At 51.9% G+C, this 21,000-nt stretch overlaps 2 protein-coding genes and 2 long non-coding RNA genes across 10 annotated transcripts in view; 2 read left to right on the forward strand and 2 right to left on the reverse strand.

The window, feature by feature from the left end:
* The window catches only part of GARNL3 (GTPase activating Rap/RanGAP domain like 3), a 146,743-nt gene extending 137,549 nt beyond the window's left edge, over positions 1–9,194 (forward strand). For all 5 annotated transcript variants that reach the window (XM_077850767.1, XM_077850766.1, XM_077850769.1 and 2 more), the window contains 6 exons: positions 725–832; positions 2,318–2,436; positions 4,478–4,616; positions 5,363–5,578; positions 6,800–6,926; positions 8,730–9,194. In XM_077850767.1, coding sequence (XP_077706893.1) covers positions 725–832; positions 2,318–2,436; positions 4,478–4,616; positions 5,363–5,578; positions 6,800–6,926; positions 8,730–8,907 — 887 coding nt within the window. In that variant the 3' untranslated portion in view covers positions 8,908–9,194. The remainder of the gene's footprint in view (positions 1–724; positions 833–2,317; positions 2,437–4,477; positions 4,617–5,362; positions 5,579–6,799; positions 6,927–8,729) is intronic.
* Positions 1,967–4,281, reverse strand: LOC144285564 (uncharacterized). Its single transcript, XR_013353839.1, has 2 exons — positions 2,709–4,281; positions 1,967–2,635 (listed from the first exon to the last, which is right to left on the reverse strand). It is a non-coding gene; the product is annotated as an uncharacterized LOC144285564 (long non-coding RNA).
* A 908-nt stretch (positions 9,195–10,102) lies between the features above and the next one.
* On the reverse strand, positions 10,103–12,375 carry LOC144285561 (uncharacterized). Its single transcript, XR_013353836.1, has 2 exons — positions 11,796–12,375; positions 10,103–10,781 (listed from the first exon to the last, which is right to left on the reverse strand). It is a non-coding gene; the product is annotated as an uncharacterized LOC144285561 (long non-coding RNA).
* A 119-nt stretch (positions 12,376–12,494) lies between these two features.
* Positions 12,495–19,789, forward strand: SLC2A8 (solute carrier family 2 member 8). Of its 3 annotated transcripts, XM_077850772.1 has the most exons (10): positions 12,495–12,630; positions 12,719–12,881; positions 13,096–13,302; positions 14,910–15,009; positions 15,957–16,156; positions 16,873–17,016; positions 17,101–17,209; positions 17,926–18,099; positions 18,466–18,611; positions 19,170–19,789. In XM_077850772.1, exons 1-10 carry the CDS (start codon positions 12,575–12,577, stop codon positions 19,305–19,307), a joined length of 1,437 nt encoding a protein of 478 aa, XP_077706898.1. In that variant the 5' UTR covers positions 12,495–12,574; the 3' UTR covers positions 19,308–19,789. The 3 variants fall into 3 exon arrangements, with proteins under 3 accessions (XP_077706898.1, XP_077706900.1, XP_077706899.1); XM_077850774.1 differs by lacking the exon at positions 18,466–18,611; XM_077850773.1 differs by lacking the exons at positions 18,466–18,611; positions 19,170–19,789 and adding an exon at positions 18,283–18,447.
* Positions 19,790–21,000: the final 1,211 nt, after the last annotated feature.

A 21,000-nucleotide genomic window follows, 5' to 3' on the forward strand; every position in this document is an offset into this window, starting at 1 on the left:
AGGGGGGGGCGGGCAGAAACATAGGCAGAGGGAGAAGCAGGCTCCATCCATGCAAGGAGTCAGACATGGGACTCAATCCTGGGTCTCCACGATCAGGCTCTGGGCTTAAGGCAGCACTAAACCGCTGAGCCACTGGGGCTGCCCGACACAGTTTTCCTAATAAAATGTTGGGGGATAAGAGCGTGGCAGGGAGTATTCAGTATCTACCACACTTGTCCTGCTGAGTAAGGCTCAGAGCATGATCTACCTTGCAGGAACGCCTCCCATCTGGGGGAGCTCCATCAAGTGTCCAGTCTTCTCTGCAGCCAGACACACCTGTGTTCAAACCCCACTCTACCCCACCCCCTGTGTGGTATTTGTGAGACTTTGGACAAGCTGCTTCACCTCTCCTGGCCTCAACTTTCTCATCTGTAAAATGAGCTTAATAATGGCACCTACTTCAGAAGGTTATTCAGATTAAATAAGCTGATGTTTTGAAAGCTCAAGTGCCTGACACATAGTAAATCCTTCCAAGATGGCAGCTGTGAATGCTTGTTATAGTTCCATCACAGTGGCTGTGACTGCCTCTTGGCTGAGAACCTGGCATCATGGCAGTTAGTACCAGCGATGTATGAAGACCTAGCAGATAGGACACTATTTCGGTTGCCTGTTTTTTCATTTTTCTAATGACCAGCTCTAAGCATTGTCTCTAACAAAAAAATGAGTTGCTATTGTTTTGTTGCAGACAGTTGCATCTATAAAAAGGTTTGCCCATTTAACGGGGGCTCTTTTTTGGTTCAACCCTCTGCGTCAGATTTCCAGTTCTGTTGGAACCAGGCTCCTTATGCAATTGGTAAGAAAAACTTTGATTGTTTTTCTCTTCCCCTGCATAGACCCATCTGAACTATTCAATCCCATGTAAGCAAACTTGGTGGCTTACTGCTAGATGGCCATGAGTTATTTGAGTCTGATGAGCACTCAAAGTGTTCTTTTTCCTTTTTGTTCCCCTTTTGGGACTGTTGCCATCCACTGTGCCTTCCTGTTGAGAGCATGTGAGCATTTGAGAGCCATGAAATCCCAGTTTTCAGGACTTAGGAGTCTTCCAGTTATCATTTCCTTTCTGGCCCTTGCCTTCCTTTTCCTGTAATTCAAGAGCAAGATCTCCAGCCTTAAAAATACCGCCTCACTTGTTGGAGAAGCACAGTACATTCCTCACCATTCTTATATGTTTCAAAGCTTGAATATCTAGAATCACAGAAATGCAGGTACTTTGCCTGCCACTGAAACATCAGGGAGACAGTGGTGGTGCTTCCCTTGGGGGGGTCAGGACCCACAGCTGGGCCTCTGCCCTGATGAGAGTCAGATCAGACCCAAGAATGTTCAAGTTAGTACTGTTTTCCCACAAGGACAAACATGTGATGTTAGATAAATGTTCTAGAGTCTTGAGATGAGAATAGAGGCTCCAATCCAGATAATGGAGGGACCAGTCAGGCTTCAATGACAGATGAGATATGGCAAAAAAAAAAAAAAAAAAAAGGAGGGGGGAGGGCTGAAAATCACTTTCAGGTTTTGAGCCCCAACACTGGAAGTCACTTGAGAAAGCTAGGCTAGAGGTATGGGTGTGGTAGAAGGTTACCCTGGGTAAAGGGAGTTCACCAAGAAATAGAGATTCCAAGGAAAGAGACAACAGAGGATAAGCTAGCGTGAAGGAGCATAGGAGCATGAAGTGCCCAGTGAAGAAGCCAAAGGTGAGGTCACAGAGCAACCAGGTCATGAGGCCTGGAAGTCAGTGTGAGGTAGAAATAATTTCAAGAAGTGGGGCCGACCTTTAACAAATAACTTAACAAACCCATCGACACCACGGCACCCTGTGAGGAAAAGGACACGGCCCCTGCGCAGGCCTACATGGCAGGAGGAGCACAGAAGAGGAGTGAACGTGTGACAGGGCATGAAAACCCGGTAAAGGTGGGGGTTTTGAGCGCAGCGGTATGTGCCAGAGGGGAGTGTTGCCAAGCTGTGTTCTGGACAAGAAGGGGGAATGTCTCTCAGGACTTGGGCAGGTGAGCCTCCAGGAAACCAGGTGATGAGACTGGGGACAAGGGGAAACAGAGACAGGGCACACCTACTGGAAGCAGAAGATTGGCGACTAAGAGGTGGCTATCTCAGGAACGAGGCTCTCTCAGAGAACATGCCAAGGGAGGAGGAAGAGAAGCAGCCAGAGGAGTCAGGGAGATGGAAGTTTCCGGAGCAGGAAGGCCGCCTGTGGGAATGTCTGGCACCCCCAGAGCCTCCAGCCAGCGGGCTGGGAGCTGACGCACCCGTTGCCTGTTGCTTGCAGTGTGCGCATTCCCGTACCTGCTGGCCTTCACCACTGACTCCATGGAGATCCGCCTGGTGGTGAACGGGAACCTGGTCCACACAGCGGTCGTGCCACAGCTGCAGCTCGTGGCCTCCAGGGTGAGTGGAACGTATGAGGGGCTCAGGGAGGGTGCCCACGCTGGATCCTCACGTTAGGCCCCTTGTGCGCCAGACTGAGCGACAGCGCCCAGGACAGGCCCACCATCCAGTTTCTGTGTGTGGCCCCCTCAGCCTTCAAAACACCCCTTGGTTCTGTCAGAGTGTCATTCAGCGCCGGTAGTGGTTGTGAAGCTCTGGGCTGAAGGGAGAAATGTGCCATCAGCTTGGGTTAGGTCAGGGGTCCCTGCCGCACCAAGGGATGGCTCACTCACATCTAGAAAAGGAAGAGCTCATAATGTTGCTTTCTTCTTTGCCGTCTTCCATCCTCAGCTTGACTCTGTGGCCCCTGAAATATGGGTAATCAACTAATCCATGCCTAGAAATAGTTTGATCAAAACCAAGGGCCACGAGCACAAAGATTACTTCCCCAGGGGCCTTTGTCACTGGCACACAATGCAGGAGGTCTTGTCCTAGCCTCTCCCGTGTCAGCCCCACACAGTCTGCCCTGGCCCCGCCAGGCCTGACTGGTCCCCCTGCCCAGCCCCCACCTTGACATGCATCCCATCCTGGGGGGTGGCTGGCTGCCTATCTGTCTGCCTCTCCTACTACACTGACAGTTCTGGGAGTCGGGGACTGGCTCTCTTGCTAACACAGCACTAGTGGTGTGCTGGTAAAGATTTGACCCCCCAGCCCTGTAAGGGTGTGTGTATGTGTGTGTGTTGTATGTCTGTGTGTGTGTGTACACATACATATATATGTATCTCAGTCAAAGACTTTGATGACAGAAAAATTAAAATGGCTTATGATTTGCAAATGATAAAATGTACAGAGCGTTTTATCTTGAAATCCATTAGGCCAATTGGCTTCACAGAATACATTTCGTTAAGTTTTGCTAACTGTGGTTACAGGTCTACCTTGATTTTATAGTTGGAAGTTGTATCTCAGTACATTAATTCTTTTTCCAATAAGCTTATTGTCAGGAAATCTAATATGTGATCTACTATTAAACTATTTCTTACTCTCATACAAACTGGTCATTGAACCAAAACTTCTTTCAATTTTGACACTAGCCTCAACACACTTCTGCTTTCAATCTTCACTATTAGAAATTTTCTCCATCACATTAAGACCAGACTGTCAACAAAACAACAAATAAAGCTCTGACTTGTGGCATCTGCCAGTTTCCATGGTGTCAGTAGTCCCTCTGTTAGGATACCCAGCTTCCAGGGTGAAAGCACTGATCACAGAGTCAGGAAGCTATGTGCAGTCTGGCCACTGTGTAGATGCTGTTGATGTAAATCACCTCAAGAGTATAGATAATGGTCAAAGAGCAAGGAATGGTCAAATTCTGTCATTTAGTACCTTTGCTTTCAGTGTTAATTCATTTAAGTTTAATAATGGCTGTGTTTAACCTGCAAAATCCCTGAAAATTGGTACTTTGTTTTGAATATTACTTATTTAAGTTTAATAATGGCTGTGTTTAACTTGCAAAATCCCTGAAAATCAAAAATCAGCACTCCCAAGTCAGTTACAAGCCAACTCCAGCACACCACTGCTGTTCCCACCGGAGCCTGCACAGAGTGCGTGTGCAAGAGTGTTTGCTGAACCAGTGAATGAATGGTCCATGAGCCCATCTGTAAGTGGACCCAACTAAATCCCAGATACTTTCCAGGCCTGACACTGTGGGTGTCTGAGGCTGCTGTTAGGCAAGTGTGTGCTGGGTTTGTGTCTGCAGAAAATGAGTGGGAAATGGCCTCTTTTCTATTATGAATCAACAAGCAGATAAGGGAAGTGTGGGGAACTGAATAGGCAGGAAAGGTCTGGGGTGGCAGTGCAGGGCTTTTGCTCTGGATACCACCCCCACCCCCACCCCCCCACCCCGCCCAGGCATGCTCCTGCACTGCGGGCCCGTAGCATGGAGGCCCGTAGCATGGAGCGGCTCGGCCAAGAATGGTTGCAGGCTTAGCAGTGGTGGTGGGAGGGCCATGGGTGCAGGGCCTCTCAGCCACACAGCTCCCTAATGCTTTCTCTTTCATTCCAGTCAGATATATACTTCACAGCAACCACTGCTGTGAACGAGATCTCGTCCGGAGGCAGCTCCAAGGGGGCCAGTGCCCACAATTCTCCTCAGACACCCCCGGGCCGAGATACTACAGTGTTTCCTTCTTCCCTGGGGGAAGGTGAAGTGCAATATGTACTGTCTTATTGATAGATATTTCCAACCCATTCTGATTTCTCTAGCTCATTCTCAAATATCAACAAAGTCACTATTTAAAGCTATTAAAGAACAAAACCTTGCAATCTGAATGTATTGGTTGCATTCTTAAGAAACCTTGTGATAACAACAACAAAAATCCCATTATGAAAATAACTGTTTCCATGGGGAAAAAGGAGTTGAGGGCTAGAGATTCCAACTTGCCACAGCAAACATGTTTTTCCTTCAGGGATATTAATGATCGGTAGGTTTTATAGCCAAAAGGATGGAGTCCTGAAACCTATGGAGTACACTCGCTCTTACTCCATCTGGCTCTGCTCATGAATCCCAGAGGCCTTTGCTGCAGTTACCACTTTGCTCTGAGCACCACTCTTTTCCCAGCTGCTTACCATATCAGTCGTTTACTACTCATGTCCCTTGAGGCACAGGGCACCCCAAGCAGCTGCCTGCCCTCCAGTCTGCTCTCCTCTCCTGGGCAAGCAGAGCCAGTAGCAGGTGCATTTTTAGTCATGTGTCTGTGAAGACGATGCCCTTAAAGACCAAAGCCATCAGGCACCATCACTCTGTTGTTCCTAATGAGGTCCAGGAGGTCAACATGCCACACAAATCCTTCCCTTTGTGCTAACTGGGTGGAGGAACCAGAAATCACCCTCATGGTACATAGTAGACTTTTCTTAAAGTTCTCACGTTCTTTTCTCAATCACATGTCAGGTGAAACTCCGTCCAAAAATCTGTACAAGATTCCACTCAGAAACCTTGTGGGTAGAAGCATCGAACGACCTCTGAAGTCGCCTTTGGTCTCCAAGGCTGTCACGCCGCCTACATCCATCGGCCTGGGCATCGCCGCCATTCCTGTCACTCATTCCCTGTCCCTGTCCCGTATGGAGATTAAAGAAATAGCCAGCAGGACACGCAGAGAACTGCTGGGTAATGGCAATTTGGGTGTCTTCACTATTTTATAAATAGGCCAGCTGGTTTCATTGATAGATGTTAATCATCCTTGAAAATGATGAGTTAAAAAAGAAACTTTCCCTTTAGTAAGGGATTTATAAATACATTATAGTGCTGCTATACCAAAGAATCATATACAGCACACTTCCCACCTAGATATGTCAGTCTATATTTATTGGTGTGGAAGGCTGCCCAAGCCAGTTAAGGGCAGGCAGGAAGGGCAGTTTGTAAAACTGTATATCTCATCTGACACAAAATTTAAGTATCTGTATATGTGGGATCTCCTAGAAAGTGTCTAAAAGTATTTACAACCTGCAGTTCTCAGATAACATGCTATCGTTGTGTATTCATAAGTTTAAATTTACCATATTTTTGATATTTGTGGTGCAGTTCAGTTATTGCTTCTCAAAGCCCACAGACCATGGGGGCAGGTCTGTAAGGATGGCACAGATGTGAGATATTTGATATACCATCCTATCTTGGTAACACTGACGGGAGACCAGAGCAGAAAAGCACAAAGCACTATGATAGTCATGCAGAGGTGAGACTGTTAGAAAGACTTTTGTTCTGAGTTGTGAAAACAAAGTGAAGAAAAAGGAAGTGATGTGCTAAACCAGTACTGGCTTGAAACTTAATTGGGACCTGCACGGCCTGAAACTGCAAGGACAGTTCACCTTAGCGCATCCCTAGCCTGCAGTTGTGTTTCCTGACAACTGGGGCAGGGATGCAGGCCACCTGACAGGGCGAAGCCAGGCACTTTTAGAAGTCGGTGCCTTCCATTTGCTTTTAAAGTACGTCTGTTGCTATTTTCACCCAATATTCCCTATGAAAGCTTGATCTGCCAACTGCTGTTTCACAAACCACTGTGCTTTTTTGAAATTGAGCCTCAGAGTTAGACAATTATAGTTTCCAGTGGTGTGATCATAGGAGAATTTCTCTCCTCCTCTAGACCCTTCTTAGTTTCTTTCTCTCCGTCTTTCTTAAGATCTTTCCTTCTTGCAATATATATATTCTTTATGATCAGAAAAGTTGCCACCAACAAGAAAACCAATTATTTTTAAACATATACTTTATCAACCCTTCCAGACTCTGTTGCAATAACGTACCAATAGCCAACCAAGAAAAAAAAAAAAAGGACATTTTCTGTCTCCACAGTGGTAATAACCCTCCGACCTGTGCTTCTCCCCTGTCATCCAGGCCTCTCTGATGAAGGTGGAACCCGGTCAGAAGGAGCACCAAAGCCCAAATCAAAAGCCCGGAAGCAATTGGAAGAAAGCCAAGGAGGCCCCAAGCCAGAGACAGCAAGATCAACTAGCAGTGACAGGTATAGGAAGCCAGCCCCAGCCATCCCTGCTCAGTGGTGGCCCTGTGGGTCACAGCACTGCCACGAGGCCCTTTCTGCTGACTGATGATGCCATGGGCAGACAGTCAGCATCTGGCTCCTCTCTGAGGACCCTTAGGCTAGCCCCAAGAGGGGCCCAGGCAAGGGGGTGACCTTGCTTACAATTCACCAAATGCTCATAAAAATACATTAATAAGTCTTTTCTTTTCTTTTCCTTTTTTTGCTCCCCAGACTGACAGATTTTTTTTTTTTAAGATTTATTTGTTACTTTGAGAGAGGGAAGGGGAGAGCATAAGTGGAAGGGGCAGAAGGAGAAGGAGATAGAATCTCAAGCAGACTCTGTGCCGAGCACTGCAGGGCTCCATCTCACAACCCCAAGATCATGACCTGAGCCAAAACCAAGAGTTGAATGCTTAACTGACTACACTACCAAGGCACCCTGACAGAGATATTTTTAAATGGAAATGCTCAGTGGGCATTAAAGATAATAGGCCCTCTCTAATGCTTCTGGTGGGAATAAAAACAGGTACTGCCTTTCTGGAAGGCAGTTCAGTATCCCATGTCAATGACCATTTGTCAAATCCCCCTGATTTGTCCCCTAAGAGCCTCTGTGTCCCTCAAGCAACCTGCATGCTCCTGTATGGAGGGTAAGGGAGCCCATGTCCAGGCTCCATTCTCAGAGCACCTGGCACTGAGCTGGGTGTTGGGGATATGAAGATCACCCTCGGGGTGTCCACAGGCCGGTGGAGAGGCCAACAAGACCATTCTAGGAACTACAGCTTTCCCGGGTGGCAGGTGATACAGAGGAATGGGGAGTGCTGGCTGCCCCACACCTCCACACCTGGAGCGGGGAGGGTCTCAAACACCAGGAAAGGCTGAACCAAGTCTTGTAGACCCAGTAAGCAATAGCCTGGCCCATAGTGAGCAGCACACACAGATGCTTTAATCTAACAGATTGAGCTCCTACTGCATGACAAGTCATGCCCTCATGGACTTTACATTCTAGTGTGGAGACACAGACTATAAACTCGCAGTTGAGCAAATTGAATCATTTCCAATAGTAACAAGTGCTGCAAGGAAATTTTTTAAAAAGTAAGTGATGGGATGGGGTGGGTAGTAGTTCTACGTTGGGAGGGGGTTGTCACGAGGGCTTCTCTGAGGAAATGCCATTGAGCCAAGCCTTGATTGAATTAGAAGGAATGAGAGGAACAGCAGGGCAAAGGCCCTGAGGCAGGCACAGCATGGCCCATCGACTGACCAAAGGCTACGCCAGGGGCTTTCACAGGCTACATGAGTATGAGTACTCGCTGAATGAATGAACTCCCTGAATGTGGTCACACTGGTTTTGTGGCTAGCAAGAGAGTGTCCTGAGTACAAGAGAAAATCAAGGGAGTGGAGTGGGCTGGGAGGAGGCAGAAGAGTGAGCAGAGCCAGATTGTGTGGCGTGTGGTCCTGTGGGTAGGAGTTTCAGCCTTACCCTCAGGCCACAGGAGCCCCAACCCCCAAGGATTTTAGGCAGAAAGTGATATTATCCAGATTTGCCCTTTGGAAAAGTAAAAAACGCCTCAATCCTGTGTGTCACCACTGGTCTTTAAAACTCCCAACAGCCCATGAGGTAGAGCTGGGGTGACTCCTCATGTCCCTACCCCCCCCCCAATCCCCAAATGGGTAGGGAGTGGCGGGAGACAGGCTTTATGAGCTCAGATGAACAGGAAACTACCTGACAGCAGGGGCCCAGGTCACTAATGCTCTCGAGGGATCCCTTAGGTGACTTTTCTCTTGTAGGATCACGTCAGGCTCCTTGGAAAGTCCTTCTGCTCCAGAAGCCAACCCCGAGGGGCGCTACCACTCAACAGGCTCTGACCAGGACCCTGTGGCCAACAGAGAAGGCAGTCCCGTGTGGGGCAGCAGCCCGTTTCAGCTCACAGCGTCCCTGGATGAAGACATTATTGACCTGAAGTAAACAGGGTCCAGATCGAGTTTGCCATCTTTAATTTTCTTATGGAGGTTTATACTCTTGAACCAGTTCTGACAGCATTTCTCAACACTGTGGCTTTCAGCCCACTCGTGATCTACTGGACCAAACCTTCCGCACACCTGGCCGGTTTGGGTCTCTCCAATGTCCGGTGCATCTTTCTTGACCTTTGTTTCTTTCTGTTCAGGAACCATCAGTCCCCTTGTAATAAAGGTGGTAGATTTCATTGAGGTTTTAGATTGAAACTTTGAATAAATCAAAAATGTTCATTCTTATGTACTGCAACCTTCTCTTATATTTTATATACTTAGATGGAAAAATTATTTTTTCATTACAGTTTTGATTTATGTCACATAATGTGTTTCTTTTATAAAGAAAAGCCATTGCTTTTTAAATTCATTATAAATAAGTTTTCTTTCTGCTCCGTTGGCCCCTGTCGCTGTTTCGGTTCACTAACATTAGAACCAGCTGTGTCCCCTGCCTGTAGACTTTTAAGAAGAGCTGAATGGTTAGTTCTTAGAAGCTCCTGCTCCCTCCTTGTGTCTCACAAAGAATAAGAAAGGGATAGGAATCTGTTAAGAGTCTTAAGATGATTTTGTTTGGTTTTGTCATTACTCTGAAAGCATATAGCCAGGCAACAGTCACTCCTTGCCGCCAAAATTATCATTCTCACATTCCCTTCTCACGCTCAGGTCTGCTTTGCTCTCTCACGTGAACCAAGTGAGTATCCTTCTCTTGTCATTACCTGCCTTCCATTGCTTCCTCCTCAGAGTGAGAAGAAAATGTAGGTTTGACCGAGTGCAAATGAAACTGTGCAACATCAGCCTCAGCCACAGGAGATCTAAGGAGGAAACCTAGTTCACTGACACTGTAAAAATTGTAATCAGTGTGAAGAAGGTCATTTACCTTTGGCTTTGGTCTGACAGATTCCATTTTATTAGCTCTCTTCTTGCTGATATTATCCACCAAAAGAAAATTTAAATCATTCCTTTGTGAAATCATCCCAGAGGGTTCTTCTGCAGGACTTCTCTGGAAGTGCAGAGCGCTGTGTTTGACATGATCTGGATCTGACAGATTTGACAGAAGTTGAAGTGGAGTAGAAGTTTGGGTCCTACCTCCTCGTGGACCTTACACACTGTGGGCAGAGCTCCCTCTGTGTCTATTGCACAACTGCCTGTGTGGGTTTTTTTTTTTTTAAGATTTTATTTATTTATTCATGAGAGACAGAGAGAGAAGCAGAGACACAGGCAGAGGGAGAAGCAGGCTCCATGCAGGGAGCCTGATGTGGGACTCAATCTCGAATCTCCAGGATCACGCCCTGGGCTGAAGGCGGCGCTAAACCGCTGAGCCACCCAGGCTGCCCCTGTGTGGTGTTTGTGCAAGAAACAGCCCAACATACTGGATCCAGTGAAGCCTGCCTGGTTCCCTCCAGCAGATGGCAAGAGAGGAGAGTAATGCAGACGGTGGTTTCTAGGCATAGCCAGGTGTACCCTAGCTGTACTCAGCATTCCCATTCCTCCTCTGCGTTTCCTTCTGCCCCTTTCATCTATAGGGAGAAACACAAGACCCACTACATGCTGTATCTCATCCTCACGAAAAGTTCTGCAACTTAAGTTTTATTATCCTTGTTTTTCAAATAAGTAAACTGAGGCTTAGAAAGGAGCAGTGATTTGAAACTGTGAGTTCTCTGACCCCAGAGTTCTCTCTCCCTTGTCCACCATACAGAGTCAGGCTGAGAACCTTGTGTCAGTTGGATCTGACTGGTGTTTTTCATGTTAAACTAATTTGTAAGCTTTATGAGCTTGTCTGTGTGTTCTTTCTGTCATCCTTTTTTTCCCCTCTGAAGTTTCTTGCTTCCCAGCCTGGAATAGAAAAAGTAAGGGTGATCTAGAACATTCTTCCAAAGAGATTGGCAGCTTCAGAACTGCCCCAATGATTTGACAGGAGTCACTGATCTGAGGAGTGAATGTAGAAAGGGCAAGAGGTGGACCCTACTAATCATATCCATGGTGATTAGCTTATAAAAGGGGGATCAGAGGCTGCTCACAGCAATATCCGCTTACAAAGGCCAAGAAGTGAAGGCTGCACCCTTGGAAGGGAGACCACCAGGCCCAGGGCAGGAGTGGGTTTGTAAGGGCCTGTGGCTCAGAGGGCTGGTGCCAGCTAGGCTCACTGGAGCATCCTATCCACATAAGCCCTTCTGCATACCCCACTGGCTGAATTACCCCACTGTGTAACTGTAGCAGTTTGCCCATGGAGTCTGAGGCATTCATCTGCTCTGCAAACACCAAGGGCCCACTCCAGAGGTCACGTCCAGTAAGGGAGGGAGGGGAGTAAACAGGTGATCATGCAGCAGGGATAACCGCGGAGATAAGAATTTATAACCCAAGCACAAGATGCTGTGGACGCTTAGAGGGGCGGTTGCCTGTCTTTAAAGATAGTGCAATCAGGAGGCTGCACTAGGTCAAACAACTTTCATAATCTTACCGGCAACCATTGGAGTGCTTCACATGCGCTTGGTCTTTCATATACATTGCCTCTGCTTAAAACCCTCCCTCAAGGTGGATACTGCATTCCCCACTTAAAGATGAGGAAACAGGCCCAGAGATTAGAAGCCAAACCTCTTACTCTCGTGGCCAATTCCTTCAAGAATCACACAGCACTCCACCTCATCCAGAGAAGTGTGTACCCTCTACGAATGGGAAGATTCTTCTGAGCCCTGACATCCTTCCTCTAGGAGTCACTTGGGTGCCCACGGGAAGAGGTTGGCTATTAATATCCAGGAGACTCACACCTGGCTGGTGTTAAGATGAAGGTTGGAGAGTCAGGATGACCTATGAAGTGGAGTAGAACTTAATGGGGAGGCTGGGGCTCACCATTTAAGCCCAGATGAGTCACACACAAGAGGGCCCTTCCCCACACAGGTCCTCAGCACCCCGAGGTCCTGGTGGTCGTCGGCTCGCAGCCGTGAGCGATCTGCGGGCTCCGAGTTGTGACCCGCAGGGAGGTGGGCTGCAGCGCGGGGCCTTGCCTCTGCCGCCCGGGACCGGCGTTTGGAGACGTTCCTCCCTGCGGCCGTCAGTGGGCTGAGCTGGGCCAGACGCCTCCGATCCCGGTCCCGGGGAAGCGCTTAACGCCAAGCGGCAACTGCAGAGCAGGCCGGGGCGGGCAGCCGCTACCGCCCGGGGCCTGGGCGGGGAAGCCCGGAGCGCCGCTCCCCTGCTCCGCTGCTGCCAGCCCCATTGGTTGAGGCTCGACGAGAGGCGGCTCCAGGGGCGGACGCAGCCCCCGCCTTCCACGCTCCCCGGCCGGCTCAGCTTGAGGCGGTCCTTCTGGCCCCACCTCTGGGCTCGCACCGTACCCCTATTGGGTGGGTTCCTTCAGGCCCGTGCAGCCCCGCCCCACCGACGCGGGGGCGGTTCCCGGGGCTCCGCCAACCGGCCCCTCGCCCCATTGGTCGGCTTGGACTTGGTGGGCGGCTCCGAGCGGCGACGCTAGCCCCGCCTTGCGCCCCCATTGGCCGTTCCCATCCCGCCCCAGCGCCGCCCTCCCCGCCCATTGGCCGGCCCTGCCGTGAGGGGCGGGGGCCGCTGCGCTCGCGGGACCCGCGGCCGTTCGGGCCGCAGAGCGGACCCCGCAGGCGTTGGCCGCAGACATGACGCCTGAGAACCCGGAGGAGACGCAGCCGCTCTTGGGCCCTCCCGGCGGCAGGTGAGCGGGAGGGGACAGCCGGGCGCCTCCTGCCGCGCCCGCGCCCGCGCCCGCGCCGCGCCGCTCACCCGGCTCCCCGTCTCCGCAGCGCTCCCCTCAGCCGCCGGGTCTTCCTCGCCGCCTTCGCCGCCTCGCTGGGCCCGCTCAGCTTCGGCTTCGCGCTGGGCTACAGCTCCCCCGCCATCCCGAGCCTGCGGCGCGCCCCGCCCCCGGCCTTGCGCCTCGACGACGCCGCCGCCTCCTGGTTCGGGGTGAGGCCTGGGGCTCACCCGCCGGGGCCCCTCCTCCTCCCGCCCCACGCCCCGGGGGCCTTCGGGGCGGGCACCGAGACGCTCTGCTCTCCCGCCGGGGGTCACCCCTCCCCCCACCCCGTCCCGTCGCAGGCCGCTGGGGGTGCGGTTGAGGGCGAGGTTGGGCCCCGGGCCCGGGCGCCCCCGCTCCATCCTGCGGTCGCCCCGCCCCCAGGCCATCGTGACCCTGGGCGCCGCGGCGGGGGGCGTGCTGGGCGGCTGGCTCGTGGACCGCGCCGGGCGCAAGCTGAGCCTGCTGCTCTGCTCCGCGCCCTTCGTGGGCGGCTTCGTCGTCATCACCGCGGCCCAGAACGTGTGGATGCTCCTCGGGGGCCGCCTCCTCACCGGCCTGGCCTGCGGCATTGCCTCGCTCGTAGCGCCGGTGAGTGTCCCCCAAGCCCCGCGCCCTGGGCCCGGGGAGGAGCAGGCCTGGGGGCGTGGCTTTCCCTGGCGGCGGCCTTCCGGGCGCCTGGCACCGCGCCCCCCACCGGCTTTATCTTCCTCCCCCACCCCCACCCCCACCCCCGCGACGGGCCTTGGCAGGAGCCGTCGTTATCCTGGTTTACAGATGAAGTGAGCTTCAGAAACTGAAGCCCTTTTGTCCAGCCACTAGTCATTGGTGAAGCCATTGCTCAAACCCAGGACTGTGCCACTTACCCAGGCCTCTCCTTGACTCTACAAATAAGATGCCATCCGTGGATGGTCACTGAAGCCTACAGTTTGGCAGCAAAATCCTGTTCTGGTTTGTCCTGGCAGCAAAGGCTGCTGGGTTGCCCCGTCCCCCTTCACTACTCAGGTGGTCTTCCAGCTGTTCCCTTCTTTCTTCCCTCTTCCGGTCTCCTGATGCACCACTATTCAGGATGACTTGGAAGCCATATACGCAGGTGAAACCCCAGGTCTGCCACTTACTGGGGCAGAGTACCTCTCTGTGCCTCAGTTTCTGACCCTGTAAAATGGTGGGAATAATGGCATGACCTCATGGTTGTGGGCATTGAGCAAGACTGCACATACAGCCCTGGCATTGCTTTGGAGGGACTTGGACCCTGGCTGCTGAATTGCAGAGAGACCAGTGAACGGTTCTGCTGGCCATGGGGCTTGGATGATCAACCACCCACACACTAACCTGGTCGAGACTAAAAGTACTGGCTCAGAGTCCTCTCTGGCCTTCCCCGTGCACTCACACCTCATTTTACCTGCATTTGCTGGGCTGCAGGAGTTGGGTTTTATGTTTTGGGTTTTGTTACTAGACAAAAACACCCATCTTATTCATGGGCATAAGGTATAAAATAACCTAGAAATGTGGGCAAGACCTTGCAGGCCTCTGAGCCCAGAGAAAGCAGTGGCAGTCACTGGTAGCAACAGAGGCAAAGGGTTGGCTCTCACTCCAAAGGCACCACAGAGAGTATAGTTCTGGGACCAGGAGCCTGGGTGTCATTTGGAGCTAATTAGAAAGGCAGAATCTTGGGGGCGCTTGGGTGGCTCCGTTGGTTTAGCATCTGCCTTTGGCCCAGGTCATGGTCCCCAAGTCCTGCGACCCTAGGGTCCTGGGATCTGGACCCACATCCGGCTCTCTGCTCAGCGGGGAGCCTGCTTCTACCTCTCCCTCTGCCCCTCCCCGCCCTGCTCATGTTCTCTCTCTCTCTCAAATATAAATCATTCAATAAAAAAAGAAGCCAGAATTGTGGGGCCCACTCTAGACGTACTGCGTCAGACTCTGCATTTTATCAAGGGTAGTCATACAGTTGAATAAAAGTTTGAAGAGCTCTGTGCCCTCCCCACACAGACACGCGCGCACACATACAGCAGCCACGTATATATCCTTAATCCCCTTGAAAACACCTGCTGCTGATCACTTGGAGGGGCGGGAAGGTATGCTCACCTGGCTCGCAGCAGCCCCAGCTAAGGCCCTCCTCAACTCTGAGTGGCTGAGGCTTTCCGGTTTTAAGATCACTCCGGCCCAAAGTAAAGTTTCCTCTTCCCTGCCAACAGGTGTATATCTCTGAAATTGCCTACCCTGCCGTGCGGGGGCTGCTGGGCTCCTGTGTGCAGCTGATGGTCGTCACGGGCATCCTCCTGGCCTACCTGGCAGGTACTTTTCATGGCCTCTCTTTTGATCCCCATTAATGGCTGTGTGACCATTTTACAGATGTGGATTCTGAAGTTCAGAGAGTTCAAGGGACACTTGGTCCAGTCACACTGCCCCAGGGAGCCTCACTTCCCCTGTCTTTAAGTGGAGATAACACCACCTAGTGCAAGGCTGATGTGGGGCTACATTAAGGGACACATGAAGAGAGTCTGGCAGCAACCCCCAAATGAGAACTATCAAGGGACGTCCTGAGACCCCATAGGGAACAGGGGTTTCGGGACCCCGGAGTATGTGCCCTCTGATTCTTCAGGACAGCATCCTGGTCTGAGATCTTCCATTTTTACCCACTCCTCATCCAGACTCTAATTCAGAGTCCTGCCAGCAGTCTGGCTGCTTTGGGGACCCCGCAGTGTGCCACAGCCCCTGCCAAACATAGATATTGACATTTGGGACAGACACATGGGTGTCAGTATGCCTATGGAATTAGCTCCCGTTCATCGTAACCAGCACGTTCATTTGTCAGTTTCTGTGAAAGTTGATTGATCCACTGATGTTCCATGAGAAGTCTCTCTCATTCTGTCCCCCATCCTCTCCAGAGGAGCCAGCCCCGCCTGCTTCTTGGTGGCCTTCCAGAGTCTACATATTTATTCTATTGCCCCTACCTTTTAGATAAAAAGCAAGTGCCTCATTCTATTCATTGCCCCATAAATACTCACTGAGCAGATGTAGCATAATGACATCCCCACCAGTGTTTCTACAATATTTCTCAACAGCAGTTGATAACAATATTGGTGACAAACACAAGCATAGCCACACAGAGGTAGTGAGGCCCCCACCATTTAAGCTGAGGCCCTGGGGTTGGTGGGAGGGCAGGTACCCTCTGATATGACCCAGGCTGGCCCCCTCCAGCTCTGACATCTGACACCGCCACCCCCCTCCCGCCAAACTAGGCTGGGTGCTGGAGTGGCGCTGGCTGGCTATACTGGGTTGTGTGCCCGCATCCTTCATGCTGCTGCTTATGTGCTACATGCCCGAGACCCCACGCTTCCTGCTTACCCAGCACAAGCACCAGGAAGCCATGGCCGCTATGCAGTTCCTGTGGGGCTCCGAGCAGAGCTGGGAGGAACCCCCTGTCGGGGCTGAGCACCAGGTGAGGGGCTGGAGCCAGAGCTGGGTGGGGGGGCATGAACAGTGAGGTATGGCCTCTTTGTGGCCAGGGGAAGTCCGCATAGCCTATCCCCAAAGCTGAGCATACATATCCAGGGAGGGGAGGCACAAGTGGTGGTGTCCTCTGTGTAAGCAAGCAAAGGCCGGCTGGAGCCCCAACCTGGTTGGGCCCTTGCCTTGACCTTACTGTTCCAGGAAGAGAAAGTGCCAGCTGGGTCACAGGGAAACATGAGCACAGATTTGAGGAATTGGATTTTTCAATGGGGTATCATAAGGCAGGGGAGAAGACTGAGTCTCTGCCACTTACCTTCTGTGTGGCCATCACCTCCCTAAACCTTCCTTTCTCCACCTGTAAGATGGGAGTCCTAGAACGTGGCTGCTGGTCAGGATTCAGCAGCACCAGGAGCGGCGCTCAGCCCCAGCCCAGGACTGGTGGGATTCTGGAACCCCTGGCTTTGTGCCCATGTAATCTCTTCATGGTTCCCCCAGCAAATCCGGGAAGGGCATGGGGAGTTGAGGCTCTTGTCACCTTCCATCAGGGAGGCTAAAGTGATGCGGGGACCTGTCTTGAAAGCAAGGCCCAGCTGATAGGAAGCTGAGGCTCATTCCCTCCACCAGGCTTTAGGACGGTGGCTCAAAGCCAATGTGTCCCTCAGGAGGGGTTAAGAGAAGCACTAACACTGGCCTCTGTCTGAGCAGGGCTTCCAGCTGGCCCAGCTGAGACATCCTGGCGTCTACAAGCCCTTCATCATCGGCATTTTGCTGATGGCCTTCCAGCAGCTGTCAGGGATCAATGCTGTCATGTTCTATGCAGAGACCATCTTTGAGGAGGCCAAGTTCAAGGTAAAAGGCCTCTGCCCCAGCCTGTCTCATCTGGATGCCTAGTCCTGGGTTCTTTGCCTGACCTGCCTCGGCCCATCTCCCCAGGATAGCAGCGTCGCCTCCATCATCGTGGGCATCATCCAGGTGCTGTTCACAGCCATGGCAGCCCTCATCATGGACAGAGCTGGGCGGAGGCTGCTCCTGACCTTGTCAGGTGAGCCCGAGGGTGAGGGCTCAGCCTTGTGAAAGTGAGGTGGCAAAGGCCTGGCTCCCCCGCCCGCCACAGGCTGGAGGGCCTCTGCTGAGGTCACCACATGGCAGCAGGGAGAGGCTAGCACAGCACCCCTGGGAACAAGGCCAAGATTCATAGGCCCCCTTAGCAAGCACTCACTCCAAAGCAGACCTGCACTAACAGCGTCACTGTAGCACACCTTCACCCTTGCAATGAGCCTCCAGACAGGCGCCATCAGGGCCCCACTTAAGGATGAGGAAACTGAGGACCCAGGAGGGGAAGTGACCTGGAAGCTTGTGGTCTTTTGGGGCAAGTGACTTCCCCTCTCTGACCCTCGTTTTCTCTCATGAAATGGGGGTGATGGGGAGGGCCGTGGTGAGGATCCAGAGATGATCCGCATGGGGGTTAGAACCGTGCTGCTGCCACAGTTACCCTTCCTGCTCCTTGGGCCAGGGAGGTGCTGCCACCAGGAGGTTCTTAGAGTCTGCTGTGGTTCAAGGTCCAAGCTGGGGTTGGCAGGACCAAGCTGGGTGCCACCAGTCGGGGCTCTTAGGCATCACCGCTTACTGCCCTCTTGGGGAAACCCAGGCCACATTGCTGCAGCCACACTGCATGGAGACTCCAGCTCTGAGGGCCCCACACCCAGGCTGCGGTTCCCTTCTCCCAGGGCCCTGCCTACTGCCACCCTCTGCTTGCAGGTGTGGTCATGGTGTTCAGCACCAGTGCCTTTGGCGCCTACTTCAGGCTGACCCAGGGTGGCCCTAGCAACTCCTCACACGTGGCCCTCTTGACGCCTATCTCCATGGAGCCCCCTAGTGCCAGCGTGGGGCTGGCCTGGTTGGCAGTGGGTAGCATGTGCCTCTTCATTGCTGGTGAGAGGGGGTCTGTGGGGAGGTTGGGTGGGGGGTTTTTGGGGCCATCCTGTCACTGCCAGGTTCCTGTAGCTCCCAGCAAGTGCAGGCCTACCAGGTCTTGCCCACCTCTGCGTTTATGGCTTTGACCATGTACCAGACACTGAGCTAAGCTCTTCTCTGCTCCTTTCACTTAATCCACAGCCCTCACAGCAGGCCCCTTCATGACCCCATCCTACAGAAAAAAGCCTGACACGTAAGCAGTGGAGGGACTGGCGTGAGACGTCGCTGAAGGAAGGCGCAGAGCTGAGAGCTTAACTAGAAATCACGGAGCCTTGGCCCAGGGGTCCATCCCTATGGGCTCTGATTCCTGTCTTGCTCCTGCAGGCTTCGCTGTGGGCTGGGGGCCCATCCCCTGGCTCCTCATGTCTGAGATCTTTCCTCTGCACGTCAAGGGCATGGCCACAGGTGTGTGCGTCCTCACTAACTGGTTCATGGCCTTCCTGGTGACGAAAGAGTTCAGCAGTGTTATGGTGAGTGCAGGCCCTGCAGGCCTCCCCTCATGTAGTCAGTGGGGAGCGCTCTTTAGAATCACTCTTACTGCAGAAGACTCAGGGTCAGTGACCTTGCGTGCCAGGAGGGTGGCCAGGTTCTAACCAAAGGGAACCACTCACTCTTCCCTCCATGCTGGTGGGTCCTAAGTGCGCTGCGTGCTCCCACTGCCCCACCTCAAGTGCTGATGACTTACCTGTTCCCTCTGGTACTGAGAAGAGACTCCTCTGGAGGCAGGGAACAGGGAGCGCAGGGCCAAAGCAGGGTGTAGAGAGTGGGCCTGGGGGCCCTGGAGGCAGGCGCCACAGGGGGAGCCCAGTTGTCACTTGAGAGTGGTGTCTAACCTTCAGACAGTCACTTCGTGACAGTGAGCTTCCCCATCCACACAACATCCACACCTTGTGTGGCGCTTGGCCCAGGACTCTGGAGGGCAGGGCCAGACCTTCCTCTGCTGCCCTGAGCCTGGGCTGGGCAGGCCGGGGCCTCAGCTGGGGATCGCAGGAGGGCTCCTGACCTTCCGCCACATCCTGTCTTCCCAGGAGGTGCTCAGGCCCTACGGTGCCTTCTGGCTTGCCTCTGCCTTCTGCATCTTCAGTGTCCTTTTCACTTTGTCCTGTGTCCCTGAAACCAAAGGAAAGACTTTGGAGCAAATTACAGCTCATTTTGAGGGGCGATGACAACCTCTTCTTGTGAGTGGCTGCCTCTGCAGCAGGGCCGGCTTTGGGCTGCCGTGGGGAACGCTGCCTATGACTCCAAGCAGGGCTCTTGGCCAGAGTCGGGAGTCCCTGCCTGTCCTCAGGGAGCCGGGATCCAGGACTGCAGCTACATGGAGCCTTGTCCTCCGGGGCCCTTCCTTCCTACCGGCTCTCTACAGCCCAGCAAACAATGAGTGTGAGGTTCCTGGCCCCTGGGTCCAATTCCCACCACCACCCTGTGACTGGGGAAGGGAACAGCTTAGAGGGGCTTTGATGCCTTGTGGTCCATCATCCACAGGCCATCTCCATCCTGCCACAAAAGCAACAGCAGAGGAGGGGGGGATCTCCTGGCTCCTCATTTTCTGGAAGAGATGCTTTAGGGTGATGACCCCTGGTTTTTCCTGTCGTGTGGCTGCATTATCGGGAAGGAACTTTGTTTGCAAATAAAGATTTGACTCAGAGAATCAGGTCATGGCTTCTTTGTGTAAACCTCGGTTTGAGAAGGGCTTTTCCCAACATCCCTTACCTAAGGAGGCCTCCCACGAACTGCGCCCTGTTCATGGGTCCAATCAACAACACCCATTGATTCCCTTTTTCTCATGGTCAGCCAGGCTACTCTTGGCCCATGTAGGTCATTTCTGGCTCCTTTCTTCAGCTCAGTCCCCTGGATCATTAGTCATCAAATCTCATTAATAACAGCAACAAAAGTTTCTTTTTCTATTGACTTTAATGGAGTCAGAAATCTTTTGCAAATTACCTTTATTACCCACTATACAAGGAACATATGTTTACTGTAGGAAAACTGAAAAAACAGATTTATTTGGTATAAAAATTATGCTTTTATTTTTTATATCATAATTAACTATTTAAAATAGTTAACCGTCTGCTGCTAAGCATTGCACTAAGCACTTTACAAATATTAACTCATTTATTTGGATAAATGATACAATAACTATTCATAGCCATACCTTTCCAGAGTTAACTTCTTTTAAGAATTTGGTTCTAAAAAAAAAAAAAAAAAAGAATTTGGTTCTATGGGACGCCTGAGTGGCTTAGCAATTAGGCATCTGCCTTTGGCTCAGGGCGTGATCCCACTCGGGATCAAGTCTCACTTCAGACTCCCTGCATGGAGCCTGCTTCTCCCTCTGCCTGTGTCTCTGCCTCTCTGTGTCTCTCATGAATAAATAAATAAAACCTTTAATAAAAAAAAAAGAAGAAGAAGAAGAAGAATTTGGTTCTATCCTGAAAGATCTCCCTCTGGACACATCCTTTCTAGCAGCACCACACATAAGTAGGATGCCATGCTTCCCACTCTGTGATCTGCTTTCTTTTCCAGGGTTGTATAGCCCTCACCTGCACCCACCTTGGCATTTTCTATTAAGCCTTGTAATGAGACTGGGGAGTAGGGGAGTGCAACTGCAAAGGGGGTCCAGGACAGAGCAGAGGGGAGAGTTTCTGGAAGATTCTGCAACAGCTGCTCTGATTTCAATAAAATGTGCTAACAGGACAACTTTCAGCCTTAGCAAAGTCCGAATTCCTTAGGGCCTTCCAGAAGTGAGGTCACATGCGTGTGCAGGGACATCTTCCATGGCAATAGCCCAGCATCTACAGTCTCTTTCTTAGTGCCTACATAGAGGCCCGCCGATTAGGCTGGGAACCGCATTCTGTTGTTGGG

This window comes from Canis aureus, chromosome 16 (genome assembly GCF_053574225.1).
Source record: "Canis aureus isolate CA01 chromosome 16, VMU_Caureus_v.1.0, whole genome shotgun sequence".
Classification (NCBI taxonomy): domain Eukaryota; kingdom Metazoa; phylum Chordata; class Mammalia; order Carnivora; family Canidae; genus Canis; species Canis aureus.

Bases quoted from the DNA above. Each gene is read 5' to 3' on its own strand.
- SLC2A8 (XM_077850772.1), top strand. From the start codon at position 12,575: ATGACGCCTGAGAACCCGGAGGAGACGCAGCCGCTCTTGGGCCCTCCC. The intron at 17,210-17,925 runs GTGAGCCCGAGG...CTCTGCTTGCAG, and splicing joins GCTGCTCCTGACCTTGTCAG to GTGTGGTCATGGTGTTCAGC. The intron at 18,612-19,169 runs GTGAGTGCAGGC...CTGTCTTCCCAG, and splicing joins AAGAGTTCAGCAGTGTTATG to GAGGTGCTCAGGCCCTACGG.